At 40.9% G+C, this 16,935-nt stretch overlaps 1 protein-coding gene across 1 annotated transcript in view; it reads left to right on the top strand.

Moving 5' to 3' along the window:
* The window catches only part of ntrk3b (neurotrophic tyrosine kinase, receptor, type 3b), a gene marked incomplete at its 5' end in the record, with an annotated part of 190,479 nt that overhangs the window by 159,731 nt on the left and 13,813 nt on the right, over positions 1–16,935 (top strand). Inside the window, 4 exons of the mRNA XM_084541455.1 lie at positions 5,082–5,212; positions 11,290–11,462; positions 12,947–13,190; positions 13,861–13,929. Of these exons, the coding sequence (XP_084397581.1) occupies positions 5,082–5,212; positions 11,290–11,462; positions 12,947–13,190; positions 13,861–13,929 (617 nt within the window). The remainder of the gene's footprint in view (positions 1–5,081; positions 5,213–11,289; positions 11,463–12,946; positions 13,191–13,860; positions 13,930–16,935) is intronic.

Genomic DNA, 16,935 nt, shown 5'->3' on the forward strand with positions numbered 1-16,935 from the left:
AACTGGTACAATACAGAGTTAAACAGGTTTTGAATGTGTGTAGTAGTCATAGTTGTACAATTAACTGTATTCATTTGTTGCAGTTTTTCCCGTTAGTTACTCTTTAACACAGATCAATATCTCATCATCTACCTTGCCTGTTCTGATGGACAGGACAATGTTTAGCATTTTTTATTGGAAACAGGAATAATAGCAACAGTGACAAAGGTTAAAACTATTTCAGTCCCATATTAAAGGCGAATTCAATCAACTTTACACCTCAAATTCTGTTCACAAGTGCTGTATAAAGCCTCTTGTTGTCACAACACCCGCAGCTAAAGAGCATGACACCAGGGTTATATGTGTAACCACCAGCAGCAGAGATGTCCCTGTTGCACTTTGAGACTTCAGACACCTTAAAGAAAGCATAAGGGGATTTTCACAAACAATTCTTGGCATAGTGTAGAGAGCCATGATTACTTTAGCAATGATATGATTCAGGTTAGTTCATTTACCTGAGGACAAAGTTAGACACGGAGATATCCTGATAAAAAAGATTAAGTTATTATAACAAAAGCAAATTTCCAGTATGCACATAATATATCTATCTATGAAATATGACTTCAACACATTGCGAAGACTTTAATAAATATACAAGCTTACACAAACTACTGAGAAAAAGGAAAGTGTACATTTGATAGGCTCTAGTAATGTGTGATTAAAAACGTTTCTGAGTTTCCACCTGCTGATAGATGGCAACTTTCACATTTTAACATTTTTGGTATTTCACAGACTATTTCATCCAGAGGAGCTTAATGACGGGTGCAACAGTGAAATAAGCTCCAGTAGCTGGATGATGACAGCATGACAGGCATTTGATAGCAAGACCAATGCTGATCCTTGAATGATTATGACTGATGGAGGGGTGCAGGGAAAAGAATGAGCATAAGGGATGAAGAGAAGGATTTTTCCACAGCCCTTAAGTACAATACTAGCAGCGCAGAGAGGATTCAGTGGGGAATAAGTGTTAGGTAAAAACTGGAATCTCGTCAGACCTCAGCTGAGAAAGTGTCAGAGACATTTGGCCCATCAAATCCAGTCAAAATATATTTTGAATTAAAATGTATGTGTATCGACTTTTTTTTTTTTTCCCTCTCTGCTCTTGGAAAGCAGATTTTTCGCGGATGAAGCTTTGACAGCAGTGCTGGGTTGGTGTCCCTTCTGGGGCTTTCACTCGGCAAAGAGGCTGCCAGTTTCTGCAGAGACTTCTGTTCTGATCTACTTTAAAACTGGGACATTTCTTCATATTTAACAGTGATTTTAGACACAGCAGTTATGATACCATCTGACGGAAGCACCAGAGGAACAGGTGACGTTTCTCATGAATCACCTTCTCAACATGGTCACGGCCAGATGGTCATGGGAATCTGGAGAAGACGAAAAAATAAAAAATAAAGAGAGAGAAAATGCAATCCAGAGGAATGGTCAGGCTGAACTCGTAATCTGTCTGAACAAATATTTGAGAGAACTTGTGAAGCAACTCGTTTTGGGTTCAGTCGCACTTTCTTCACGTTTCACTCCAAATGAATTCGAACGTGGAAGGTAATTGTAATTGTAAGTGTCCTGACTTGTTTTCATTTAATACAGTCTATGAGCATTAGACTGTTTGAAGTAGGTACTGCACTTACTGATACCCAAGAAAATGGATGATCAGAAAATATGATAATGGGATTACAGGTGGCAAGTAGGGACAACTGGTTTCATGCTATGGAGAATCAAACAACGAAATATTATATATGTTATAAAGCGTTAGGGTTTTGGCTCTTTTTTTTTAGCTTCTCAAAACCTGCTAATGAAAACATTAGCATGCTGAGCCAGTGGATATACTTTAAAAAGTCTATATACCCCTGTTAAATCAACATTTATCTTAAAAGTTACAATGCAACTAACGCAATGCACTGATGTGAAACATTTCAGAGAAAAATATGACAACACTAGAATAACTGAGTGCACAACCCTGAACTAATACTTTGTTGAAACAGCCTTTTTTTATATATAGCTCTCCTGACACATCCTGACTTGACTCCTGACACTTTGCAGTCCAAGGGAAACGTACTGTTTGAAAATATGATCTGTAAAACAGAAACCTAACCTTGGTCTTGCTTCCAAATGTGTTAGCCAATGGTAAACTGTGTTAGGAGGCTTTTATGATTATCTCGCATTTTTCCCGTCAAGTCAAAATATTAAAATGTCAGCCAGATATTTTCTCATATTTGCTCTTTCCGTAGCTATGCCGTACGACTGATCAAATCTGCTTGCTGCAGTTGTCAGTGCAGCGCTAAATGATGAACACAGAGTGAGTGGCGGCTGGCTAGATTGGAGTGGCCTTCTTTTGTGCGTCGGCTGCACGTCTAAAATCAAGGACTCAGAATTTATTATTCATATGTATTTTTTTGAAATCATTGTAAACTCAGTTCACCAGCTGTGTGAACATTAACAAAGGGAGGCAGGGCTTAGCCCGAGGCCAGTTGGATAGAGAGAAAGCACAGTGAAAAGAAGCAACTGCTCATGTCCTCCAACTGTAGACACATCAGTGTTTCCCCTGTATATACTTACGCATTACACTGTCAATTATGAGGAGCCTACTGCAAAAGACTTGCACATAATAGATGTTTGTCCAAGGACATTTAATACCTACAAATATGAACCAGATTTCATTGTATGGTGGCAGGGCTCATTTGCTACTGGTTTAACACCACCACACAGAAGACAAGCCTTTATTTTGAATTAAACCTTTTGTTTCATAAATATAATTGGCCATATTTTAGGTTTCATCTTCTCCTGCATGCCCTGTCATACCTATTTAACTCAACACTACCTGTAAAGGCTTTACATTAACTGCCATCTAGATTTTCATTGGACAGAAACCTTTCATTTTCTAATAGGCCTTTATTTTGACATTTCACAGGCGTACATACCGTATGTAGCTAACTACAGCCGGATGGGATTAGAGGACAACACCTACGCCCACACTGACTGAAATAGAACAAGAACACATTAGATGACTAATCCTAAATATCAAAGGGTTGAACATAGCAGTAAAGCAGTGAACTTGTTCATGATTTAACTGGAATGCACATTATATTACAGGCATATAATGGTTGGTTATTTCCCGACCTGTGTTTGGGGGTTTGTGTTCTTTTGTTTGTATGGTTTATACTGACTTCTGAGTCTTATTTGCAACAAAATACAATAATGCAATATTACAAAAGGGAAAAAAATAAATATACCGTACAACAGTGGGGAAATGTTGGTCTGGAGTCACACCATTTGGAACTGATTATGCTTCAGCAAACATGTGCCGGGCCGATCAAATCAACTTTTACAGTCATGGACAGGAGGGTAACAGTGACGTACTCATGCACGTCGCCTGAGCGTTGTGGAGTTGAATTTGTTTACAACAAAATGGCTCTGATTGGTTGTAGGATTATCCAGTTGCATGCAGAGGTATTTTTTCTCTTGATGCCACATAAAGAAATCCAACTAGGCTATGCCAGGCTAGAAGAGGTTCATAAACATAAAGACCTGATGTCATTGCCCATGTATGTACTGTGCGAGCTATGGTTCTAACTATATTGGTTCCAACCCGATTGCAGTTATTGGTTTGATTTAATCCTAAAGATTCACATTTAATCCAATTCATACTTCAGTATTTAATCATGTATTTTGCCCTTCACCTATAACAACGTTTCTGTTGCTAAGTTATATGCGCTCATTTAATTTCATTCATATTTCATAGCAGAGGCAGCTAGTGTGCGGCTCCAGCCATAGCGCTCAGCCTCGTATACTGTAGTGATCTTTATCTAAACGTGTTATTGAGGCTGTGTGTGTAGAATTAAGGGAGCTGTGGAGTTTTCAGGGTAAAACCACAAGCTCATGTTTTATTCAGCGTAAGGCACACAGAGTAGTTCTGTTCCGAAGCCAACAACTCCTACACCTCAGCCCTTTTCATACTGAGCTCTCTGTCTCTCGCTTTCTTTTCCTGTGTCTTTTCCACTTATTCAGCCTCCTATTCTGCGGCCAAACTGCAGAGCCTCCCGGTTTTAAGGCTAATCGATAAAAAATAAAATAAAATAAATAGTAACGGCTTTGGGATCACAAATATTGCAAAGCAGTAACAACAAGGGACACAAGAATAATCTAAGAGGCTCAAAAAATAAACACTCTACACTACACTGTAACGGTAAAAAGTGTGAGTTCTTACCTATGTACAGCACTTTGTTTCGGCGGTGGTTGTTTTCAAAGTGCTCCCTAAATGAAGTTAGGTTGAGCTGAGTTATTAGGAAAGTATAGAGCAGGTATTTAGAGGGACAAAGAGGCTGTTTTGCTCACTCTGCTCAGCTACTGGATCTGTTTTCCTTTTTTTTTTCTTCCAGAAATAGACATTTTACAGTTCTTTTCTCATTAGAAAATGTCCTCCTTCAATGCCGACAGTAAAACCAGGGGATCCAGATAAGAGATAGCAACTCAGCAGGTTCAGTGTCGTCTCGCAGTTTATTTGACTTCGGAGATTTAAAACCACGTGGACCCTAAATCTCCCAGTGTTCTCCCTTAAGTAGCTTCAAAGTTAGATAAAAACATTTTTTGCACAGGTCACAGGACAACATCATACGCTCGGCAATGGTTATTATTATTTTTTTGTGGTTGTTGTTGTTTGTTTTTTCAGTAGCTGTAATACACCTATAATGAAAGAAATTCAAATACACTGGCTTGTGCATCTCTGTGTAAACTCTACCCTGTGATTCAGCGTGACACATTTGTATCTGTAGTTATCTCGAGACCTCGACCAGAATTTAAAACACAGGTACTACACAGTGTTACTGTTATTCTTTATTTGTATCCTGTCAGTCTTTATTTTCTCTCTCCCCCTCTCTATTATAATGTTGTATTATATTCAATTCCGTGGTTTGAGATAATGGCACTGTATTCATTTGGCAGTGAAACATGTTTTTCTGCAAACATAGCACAGTTGTCAGAAGAAAAATGAAAAATGACCTACTCTATCTCTTTCTTTCTCTCTCTCTGTTGTCTTTTTGTTTTAGTTGTCCAGCATATAAAGCGGAGAGACATCATCCTGAAGAGGGAGTTGGGTGAGGGAGCGTTCGGTAAAGTCTTCTTGGCGGAGTGTTACAACCTCAGCCCCACCAAGGACAAGATGCTGGTGGCTGTCAAGGTACATCTTCGGCGTGTGATTGCGAGTGTGTCTGTGTGTGTTTTGACAGCGTTAAAGGAGCAATGTGTAAGAGTCGGTTGACAACTGAAGTCACCGCCAGCTGCTGGTTAGCTTAACTGAACACGGAGACCGGAAGAAGACGGAAACAGCTGGCCAGGCTCTAGTCAAAGTTACAAAATTTATTTACCCTTTTAAATCTGACTAAATAAAACAGAAGCAACAATAAGCCACGAGGGATTTTGGTGAATACTTTTATTTATTGCACAGCATCAACAGTGAGATCAGCTCACACCATGTTCACAGACGTCTGAAAATATAGTTCAGTGGCATATACACTTCATGGGGTAATTTCAAAACAAAATTGACTCATGTTCAGAGAGCCGGACTGTCCTCTCTCGCATCCAGAGTCTTCACGCTGGCAGCCAGGAAGCAGGAAATGTGGTTTCATCATTAAGGCCAGGCACACGCTGGGTGCCACGAAATATTTGCATACATACAAACCCCGGGAGAAGAGTTGTTACACGGGGCATGAAGAGTTTGTGTGTGCGAACCTCCAAGTGTAACAACATGTTGTGGTTTCAGAGGAGTTAGATGCTGGACTGTTTCTTGGCAGCGTGCGCAATCTTCCTGCTAGTTCACTGGTTGCCTGGCAACGTCACAGCCATGAAAAGACTCCAGGAAATCAGTGTACCCCCATATTCTGCATCTGAAACCCCTCCCTCTTCCACATTAAATGCATACTTTTAATGTTGTGTACGGATTCTTCATGTTTTGTTAGTTTCAGGTTTTCTCTTCATTTGTAGTTGCGATAGCCAGCTATGCTAATCTCAGGCCAAAAGTCAGCGTCAATAAAAAAAAATCTGCATTTATAAGGAGGGATTGTGAGCTGACACTTCTGCAGAGATCAGATTTAAAAGGATAATCTTGCAGCTCACTCTCCTAGCCCACTGTGTTAAAGAAGCGTCAAGAACTAAACTAAGTTTTTATCCTCTTGATTTTTGATTTAATTTATGCAAACTTTAAGTTAATTAAAATACTGTTTCCGCCTCCTCAGTTAAGGTAAAGACGTGAACATCTGCCGCCTTTAAGTGGAATTTGTGAGCCGGTGATTACGACACTGGAGGTTGTGTGCACAAACTAATGGCCGTTCAAGTGGTTAGAAATGTTTGCAAAGCCACAGAAAGGTGGTAATTCAACGGCACGATCATTTTGGCCGATGTAGTTTGTGGTGCTGTTAAACTGGATTGCATTAAACTCAGAGGTGTTTCTGTTATTTATCCTAGCCCACTGACAAACACGGAGTTGTCAAAATAACAGAAACATATGTCGGTGCAACACAGTGCAACAGTGAATGAAAACACAGTGGAATCAATAGCTCTCTCAGTTATTTGAAGCAAATGCTGAATACCATAACGTCCATGAAGACTGTTATATTAGAATGCATTCATTTTCACTTGTGTATGTAATGAACTGGCAAGTGAGTGTAGATAAATTAATGTATTATTATATGATAACGAAACAATACAATTTTAATCTTACTATAGGGTAAAAATGAATTAATTAGCAAAACATGCTTTTAATTTATGCATTTGAACAACAGTGAGATTCACACAATTCACAAGAAGAATATGAGGCCAATATCAGTAATCTGTCTTCCTTCCGGCTTTGTCACTTCGTCAGTCTGCACGAAAGATGCACAACAATAAACTCATTTACATTAGGACAGAAAACAGGCCTGGTGGTAGCTTTGAAACTGAATATATTGTGCGTACAGTGTTCACCGAGTGCCAGCAGACCTTGGATCAGCAGACCAGCTCTTGAATAGTATATTCTTGAATGCATACAATATTTATAGGCCTGAATAAATTATTACTATGCGGCTCTGCTTAGTTATTGTCATTATTTGCGGTCGGCGACGCACCATTAAACCTGCTCTGCTGCTCTGAAACAGATTTAAAAACAGGAATGTAATGTATATATTATTGCCAGTATAATCTGGAAATAGTAAGCCTGTGACAGAAAAACTGGACTGATCAAATTGGTCTCGACAGCCACTGTCACATGCACTCTGTTATGATATCTTGGCATTATCGTACTACCAGCAGATTCTGACCAGTCTGCCCCCTCCCTGCAGCACCAGTGACCACCAGCTGATCCTGGCGCTGTGCAGGAGAAGTTATCTAATTATCGTCAGGCTGCTGAAAAAAAATAAATAAATAAAATAATAATGTTCCAGCTGTGTAAGTCTTCCAAGCTGTACAACATATCTGCTAAATGCTAAAATGTAGGCGTGATGCAGTCCCAGGCGACAGAAGTCAGTCAACACAGAGTGACACCGCGACACTCTGGCTTGTAGACCAGATGTTAAAAAACACTTATGAGGACTGAGCTTCTGCTTGTCGGCGAAAAGCTTAATGTCAATTTGATGCCCTCAGAAAATACCAAGATAAAGATGCAGCGACTTCCATAATTTAAGGCAAGTGTCAGCGTTAATGTACTTTCATGAAATCACCACCATGTAATAGTCTTAGACAAAGCAGGCGGTTACACGAACAAGCATCAAGAGTGAACACGATGAGTGTGACATACTACTTGGTGCCATTTGAGGCTATAGGTGCCCTTTCTTCAGCTAGACTTTATTTTACTATCAGAGATGCAATGAGCAGCTTTTGTATTTTATTCTATATTTTTATTGAGTGGAATTACAATACCAACAACATACATATACATTTCAGCCCCTCGCAGGACAGTAGAACTACAAAACTACTGACTTACACAAGTCTGTATGCACATTTACACAGCTGATGGCACATGGTGGATTAAAAGAAGAAATAATAAATACATAAAAAGTGCAAAATAAATTACTCTAAAGCAAATTAATATGTAAATAAATACATTTAAAAATCCAGCTACCCTCCAAATATAATACCCAGTTAGTCAGCAGGCAGGGTTGACAAGGAATTGAAATAATTCATAAAAGGTCTCCATTTCTGATTAAATTTACTAGAATTTTCTTTGAAAAGCTTTTCTATCTTCAGGCAGGCCATTTCATCTTTGAGCCACAGAGAGACACAAGGAGCTTTTGACCGTTTACATAAAATACGATAAGTCGTCTGAGCCAGAAGAGAAATGAACGATAGTGTGTCTGCTTGTAAGTTGGTTATGTGTAAAAGGGGTTGGTTGAAGCTACTAATATTGCAATATAAGGGTCCATTTTTAGTTGAATACCTTGAGCCACAGACAAAATTCAATGAGCAACCTTTGTCAAAATGGAGTATTGCCTTCTTGGATGTTGTTACAATAAAGAGACATTTTAAAGTTTTAAAGACATTCAAGCATTTGTCCCTGGCTCCTCCCGCTGTGAATATGAAGAACCGAATGGGTGGGAAGAAGGGCGGTTCTGAATGAGAGGTTGCAGACTCAGCAAAGTTACCCGGCGGCGAATAAAAATAAGTGGTTCATCACCTGACCTTGACAGTGGAAGATGTTAGTGAAAGACTCCATTGGAAGGTGATGGAGTGTCCGACTGACGGGATTAAAAAAAAAAGAAAAAAGAAAATCATTCTGTTTTGTAATAAACATCCTGTACTGTGACCATTTTAAAAGACAATGTAATGTGCATTTTTATTGGAACGTGTTCCTGCCTGTGACGAAGCAGGAAGAGGCTCGCTGAATACGCTTAAAGGTCGGGAAAGGGAAAATTCATTGCATCGCTTTCTCTCAATTTATCGTGGTCGAGCACTTTGAAGGTATTGTTTTGGAGGAATGCCCAGACAAGAAACATTTCCCTAAGAGTGCGGTTTGATTTGGTAATAGAATTTTATGGCCATTTTACCTACTCCGCTGTACATCTCAACCACCTCAAGCACTTCACTGCAAGAAGAGCACATATGAGTAAATGCATTTCCATCCCAAGGTCATTTCATCTGTAATAATGTCAGCACAACACTAAAATAGCAGGACTCTAGGCCTAGCAGATCAAGAGCAGCAGCTCAGTGTATTTTCCTGTTGCTGACGAAGGGTCAAGTGTTTTTTTTCTCTCTAAGAGGGGCTGCAATAAGAGACGTTATTGCTGTTATTGGATTTCTTTTCCCTGAGAACGGTGGCTTTAGACATGTTAGAACCCTTCAAGGTTTGCCATTTCAGAGATGCTCTTCCCCATTTCTGTGATCAGAACATGTTGGCCCTCGTGTTGCTCAGGTCACCGTGTGGAACCATCTTTTTACCTATCGTCAAATGTGCCCAAGGCTGTTGTCGGAACAGGGTAGTGACAGTTTATTCATTTCATATGTGAGTGGTCCTAATGCTTTGCATCATCGCTGTATAATTTGACTCGGTCTTATGTTTACCATTGTCTTTCAGAAGAACTTGGCAATTAAATAACATATAATTTCCCTCATTAGCTCTTCTGTTTCCATGGCGTCTATTAGTGGGGCTTGTGGGGATAAAGGTACAAGTGGGCGAACATGCACTTCAACAATGTGAGCTGCAGGCACCGACAAAGGAGTTGGTGTATTATAAGAGACATAAATGAAAGAGTTTCAGGCATTGGGGTTCTGCAAAGCTTCTACAGACAACTTTGATTGTCATTGATTCTGTACAATCAAAATTCAATTGAACTTTATTAAGTAAAGTAGTACAAAAAAAAAAATAATTGCTTGACCTAGTGCAATTTCCATCCACCCTCTGTTAGTGAGTGAGTGAGTACATTCCAGTGGAAGCAAACTCCACAAATCATGATACACGCATAATAAGTACAGTATGTCCCTTCAAGCTTCATTTCCAAAAATGGCATCAGAAATAGGCATCACATCTGCGTGGCGTGATAAAGATTTAGAGTGATAAAAACTAACATTATTCATATGAATGCATGAGACAAACAAATCTTTTTTTTTTTCACCATTAAACATTTTACATTGTTCTTTGACTTAAATACATCAACTCATTGCACCCTCATCTCCAGTGGTTTATTGGCCCCCACGAAAGTGTCATTAGCATATGCTTAACTCCCACTATAATAGTGGTGAATTCTATAAAATCGAATCTCTGTTGTTGGGAAACCTGGCGTTAGAGGCTTCAGAAGGTAATCGTTGGCTTGTTCTCTTCATTATAGTTTAACACGAAACACTTGCTGACTAACAATAGAATTCATTTTCTAGGGACTGGCTAAAACCAATTACATAATTGGAATGAAAACCCGTCTACACTAAGCTACACCTTGGCATAAGAAAGTGTAATTTGAGAAATGTAAAAGTAGAAGGTGTTTGACAATGCTGCACAGTTGAGTGGCTAGAAACAATAACAGCAACTCACGATAAGTACCATTTGGATGCCTGGAAGCCATCCAATGAACCAGTCAGCAGGGAAGAAGTCTTAATCTGAACCCTTGAAAAAAACCCCAAGTACCGGTGTGGTCCAAGGGTCCTTGTCAAGTCAAAAATGTTCATGTTTACATGCAACAACTTCGCTCAGCCTCTGCTTCTAATAACAAATGATGGAGTTGATGCCTTGATATTGCTTTTTAAACCTCGGCACCAGTGATATCTGTGGCCAGAGGCATAAAACCGATTATAGTTTGACGTACAAGGTTACTGTGATATCTCATGAACACCTGGAGTGAATTTCTTCAAATCAGGTACAAACGTTCACTTGGACTCCAAGGTTGAACTGACAGGAATTGTGTGGTCAACGGCCAAGGTCATTGTGCACTCATACATTTTTTTTTTCATACCTCAAGAATCCAAAAGGTACAATATCACAGAATTTCCCACAATACCTGATATCTCCTTGGATCACAATCAAGACAGGCTGTCTCCTGTAATCCTGATAGTCCAACACGAGCGCATTGGTTTTGCTGATATTCAGCCTCAGGTGTTTGTCATTGCATGTGATGAAGCTCTCCAGTGGTCTGCAGTATTCCTCTGTGCAAATATTAACTGGTTGGTGGAAGCTAAGTGTTGCAAATGACGCATTTGTTGATGCACTCTATTTAGCTTTTGGATTGAGACAGGACAGGACCAAACCACTATGTTCACTTTTCTCCATTTGTAATTCAGAGCTTCTATTTCCTCTTTTAGACCCTGAAAGATCCCAACCTGTCCGCCAGGAAGGACTTCCAGAGGGAGGCGGAGCTGCTGACCAACCTGCAGCACGACCACATTGTTAAATTCTACGGAGTGTGTGTAGACGGAGACCCACTCATCATGGTGTTCGAATACATGAAGCATGGAGACCTGAACAAATTCCTCAGGTCAGTTTTCCCACTGAAGGTGAATGATCTCACCCTGAAAGTAGCATGCCGTTGTAAAGCTAGAAAATGAAATATTCATCATACAAATAACGAGTCGAAAGCTACATTAGGTGAACAATGCAAATGAGTGTTCCAGCTCTGCTCAGGGTACTGCTTGGACTTTCGGATGCAACCCTCCACCAGCTTGTTGACAGAATGTAAAACTTGACAAGGAATCTAATATTCTTTTTGCAAATCCCAGCTGCTGATTTAATATCCAGACAGATTCACAGTTTTCTGAGTTAGCAAACATGAGTGCTTTAGTGCTTTTGTTTCGTAATGTCAGAATGTACCGGGGGAAGTGACCTCTTGTGAGCCTCGACAAAATTGACATGATTCCGGTGCAGCGAGCGCTTTGGTAATGGGAAACTTTACTGGAGTCGATGTCACCGTGCTCAGGAGGAGTCTGGGATAGAAGCATGATATTTCAAATACGTTGACAGCGGCAGTGTGCATGTGTGCGTGCGGTCTTGTTTTTGAAATGTGAGCAATAGCACAACTTGAAAAGATGACATGTTACGATTGAGTGTGAGCGTGAATGCGCGTGGATTCAAGAGCGTGTGAAGACTTTCTGTTGGGAAATCATTCCTGAAATGAAAGGCAATGTCGCGAATGATGAAATTCTTTCATGCAAGGTGCAAGACGTGGCTGATTCGTGGTCCGTTGGTCCTGTTGGTCACATTTAAGAGATGAGATGTGCGGGGAATCAATGGAAGATCTGACGTGTGGGTTCTCGCATAAACAGAGGACAGCGTGCGCGGCTGTCCCTACATGATGTCTGTGATGTAAAATATTAAGAGAGGAGAGACAAAAGGCACACCGTGAGAAAAAGTACTGCTAATCCCCCCCAGCTAAATTATTGCACGCACACACTTAAGGCGAAGAAGATGGAATAGCACGAAAAATCCAAGGCAGAGATAGAAAGACAATCTGTGCGAGAGCTGCAGTCGTCCCCGTGTGGCGCCTCGTCTGTAATCAGTGACGAGAAGGTGATGAGAACAGCAGGAGCTCTTCACAGGAAATCTGTTCGTCATCCAGAATCCCGCAGTCCTCTGGTAAATGTACGACTTACTGTACCTCAATGAAATTCCTGAGCCTTGGTTAAAATTCCTGACTGGTTGAATTTGGGTTAATTTTTTAGAGCTGCATTCCAGTTACTGCATTCTGCCACGCTGAAAAGGTCTGACATTCAGTTATTAAATGAAGACCATGCACCGTGAAAGTATTAAAATAACACACTCTACTCCCTTGTTGCTGCAGCTTGTTGGTGGCTGATATTAATATTATAAAATGAACATTTCATTATCTTGTAACTGCTTCTTCTGGACAGGTCCAGGTCCACAGCTGAGATAAAGTTACATAGTCCTGCTTTAAATCTATGACTAAAGAGCGCCATCATTAGTTAAAGTTCATCTAATCAAACTGTGTTATTCTTTGTATCCCAGAGCCCACGGCCCAGATGCCATGATCCTCGTAGACGGCCAGCCGCTGCAGTCCAACGGAGAGCTGGGCCTGTCCCAGATGCTACACATCGCCACCCAGATTGCCTCAGGCATGGTTTACCTGGCTTCCCAGCACTTTGTGCACAGAGATCTGGCAACCCGCAATTGCCTGGTGGGCAATGGCCTGTTGGTCAAGATTGGAGACTTTGGCATGTCCAGGGACATCTACAGCAGCGACTACTACAGGGTAAGCCACCGCCAGAATGCTTGCTTTCCTTGGCGTCTGCCGTTGAATGACTGAGACTGAGACGATTTCAGCTTTTGTCGCGCCTCAGTTAATTCTACCGCAGTCACGTTGCCTCCACAGTGTTTAAAGATAAAAACTGTCAGCTCTGTCAGCTTGAAACAGGAATTTCTAATCATGAAAAGTTCATTTTGCTTTTGTCTAAGTTTCTTATTAGGTCAAAACAACCCAAAATAAAGCCTCCGAGGCTACAACTAAAAATATATTCCTAATGGGTGAAGGCTGTGTCTCTCCTGTGTCATTTTGTTTGTGTGTTCTTGTTTTGATTTCTTTTTTTATTTTTCTTAGTAGTTAGCAGTTAACTGCTCTCCCATCCTCATTGCTGCCCCAAGCCTCCACAGTGGCCGCCATACATTCGGGCGAGGGTGGCGCGGTTTAGCAGTGTGATGGGAGACGAGTTGAGCCTGCTGAGCCTCCAGCCTGATGCTGAGAGGCTTCTTTATGTGGCTCCCTCTTTAACACGATTAGCGACTATGAATGCTGCAAACAGGGCGGCAGCCACCGAGCAGAAGAATTCAGCATTCTTGCTGAACAAATAAGTGAAGTGATAGCTGCTGCAGATTCGGCTGCTCTTGTAAATTGACTTTATGTGCACCTGATTCTGTTTTCCCAGCGTGACAGCAGGGCCAGTTTGGACTTTGCTAGGGGCAACGCCAGCAGTTTTGAAGTCCATGCCTGCTGGGTGAGCAGCTCTTCACACCTAAAATAATTTTATAAGGAAATCTGAGGGAAATGTCTTTAGTGCTTGGTGCATGGCTCCTCCGTGCACACCATCTGTGCAGCGGGTATGTTATCAAGACTTGAATTCCTTGTTTAAAGCGGCAATCTCAGAGATTTTCATTTTATTGATTGTCTGTTAAGTCGCTGTAGCTGTAATGAAAGGAATGAAATAACACAACTGTGTGAGTCTATGGCCCACTGATGAAAGTATTGTGTATTTAACTACTTTTATTGTTATGAACTGGGTGTCATTTGTGGAAGAAAAAATAAATAGATAAAATAGGATCCCAGTTGATTGCAGAATGATGGAAATATGTCGGTTATTATTTGACTTCTTTATTAAAAAAAAGACCTTAGAATTCAGTGGCCTATAGTATTAAACAGAAACTACAGGGCTCAACAAATTTACAGGGACAGAAACCTTCGAGAGTGCAACTTTAATTGTGAAACAGCAGGCAAGGAGCAGAGCAGTGGTGTTTGGGAGGTTAAGAGAACAGAATTTGATGCTGCACGTGTGAAACTATTTAAACTTAAGAACATTTAAGAGCGCCGTAGTATTGCTTAATGACATATTCATTTACCAGCCGCACTTCTTGAATATAATATTCAAAGCTCATAATGGGTTTAGCATAAAGGCTTTATAAATACTCCACTTTCAGACTTGCACACTCATTATGAGGCCTTTGTGAGGGAGAGTAATTGGATGTTTTTGGCACCCAGGTCAGTTTAAAGGCAACCATGGCAAACGCTAAGCCGCGAGTCTTGCATGTACGTTGCATGCACTTTGATATTTCGTTGAAAGGCGAGTACCTGCATGGAATACGCCTGCGTCGTCACATCACAGTGGCTCTGGATTAAATGGGTTAAATCTCATTGCAAAAGGTTGAATTCGCCATACGGAGAGTGGATTCTCTTCTTTAGAAACTCGATTCAAGATAAAAATATCAAACCTTTAGTGCTGCAAGAGCTAGCTATCTTTGCAAGATGTAACTCCATTGTTCCTTTCTGCTCTACTTTTGCCACAGACAGCTACTAACAGACCCCAGAAATTCTTTTTAAATTGTGCGAACATATGCTGAGGCTTGTGCAGCACTTCCTCTGAATATAATTGCACTGACATCTAATTAAATGTTTTTTTTCTTATGACACAAAGTTCACCTAAGGATAAGTTTACATATTTTAATGCCACCTACCATTATTCCACGGTGTGCGTAGATAGATAACAAGGCTGTGCAGATTTCTGTCCCCATAACCGCCATCTACTCCAGTGGAGCTGCTCAGTCATTACCGGTATGACTATAGGCGTGCTTTGTGACTCAGGTAGGCCTCTGTGGACGAGTAAAGCATAAAACTGAGTGTGTTTCCTTGTTTTGGCTTAAGAACAGCTCATCTAATTGGCTCAGTCACAACTGATTTAGCAGGCAGATAGCACTCAGCTGGAAGATTAAATGGTTCAGTTGGATGTTCTTGTCTGAACAATTATGAGCGTAATACACGCATAAACGCCCCGAGTTAATGGCTCGGTCAAAGACCAGACAGAGAATCACTGCAGAGGTTTCTAACAGGTATAAAACCAAACAGGGCAACAAGGGGTGGCGCGATGCGAGTTTTGTGTATGTGAGAAAAATATATATTGTGTAAATTAATAAGGGAGTGTCTGTGCGGCGTGGGGTAAAGGTGCTCATCTGCTAGAGCAGGGTCCACGACTGCAGTGCCTCACACCAGCAGTATTCATAGCAAGGGGTCATGTATTTGACATTTGAGATTCCTGCTGGCTGGTCAGTGTGTCTGTGTGGAGCGGGATGGATCTGAGGGTGATAAGGGCAGCCTCAAGCCACATTGTGCTGTCTACAATATGTGTAGCTACACTCAGGCCCCCCGTACAGACCTTGCATTAACATACGACCTGGGCAATCCCATCCCAAGTGGCCAGATTTGAGTGCCTGTGTCCACACATGGTGCTAAAATGCGTCCCCAGTCAGCACTTGAGATCCGATCTGAGTTTGGCACTCCGTAATCAAATAAACACCGACATCATTAGCCGCAGTAGAGCATTATAACAGTTTCTGTCTCTAATGAATCCCTACCTACCACTGTATCAGAACCATGAACAGCTGTTTGTTGTGTGTGCGTCATGCGTCACTAGAAGCACATGCTTTAAATTTATTTATTCATCAACACCCCCCACCCCAGGCCTGCACAGAGATCAGATTATAACCGAACCCTGAAAACTTCCACACGCACTGTGATTTCACGACTGTGCTATTTGAAGCCGTGACAGAAAAATCTCAAGGTGATTATTGAGGAAATGCATAACTTAACTTCACATGGCTATTTATACACCAGTATGATTGCATCAGCGATTAATAATATTTTTTTTAATGACAGAATCGCACGCAGTGTACTCATATTCATTGATTTAATTTGTTAATTCTTACTTTGATTTACTTATGATTTAGTCAGTTAACAGCTTCAAAAACAGAAGTTAAAGCGCTTTTTCCTTTTCAGGTAATCATTTTTAACAGTAGCTGCGTGTTTTGGTTTGTTTTTCCTGAATGAATGAGGCAAATCTGGCTTATGCAAGAGCACCACTGTTGAGAAGGTGGAATTTAATGTAACCCAGGGCACACTACCAAATGAATAAGAGCGTCACACCTGTGCTTAAAACGGGCCACTTTCGACTGGATTGCCCAGGAGTGATGTCAGTGCAGGGTCTGAACGGGGACTCATGCTAACAGTGGTGTTAGCAGTTGAAGTCGGTGAATCCTTCTGGTCAAGACGTCTTTTTGTTTGGAGACCAAGGAGTCCAAAATATGTTCTCCGGTTACAAGAAAGGAGAGAAAATAACCCTTGCAGCAACAGTCTTAGAAAGCAGTGAGTCATTCTGAGCAACTTTTCAGTTGAATGCTGTCTACTTGTATCAAACACGCTGATGAATTTATTGGTGAAATTTTAGACGCTTGAATTA

The sequence above is a fragment of the Chelon labrosus genome (assembly GCF_963514085.1).
Source record: "Chelon labrosus genome assembly, chromosome: 3".
Classification (NCBI taxonomy): Eukaryota; Metazoa; Chordata; class Actinopteri; order Mugiliformes; family Mugilidae; genus Chelon; species Chelon labrosus.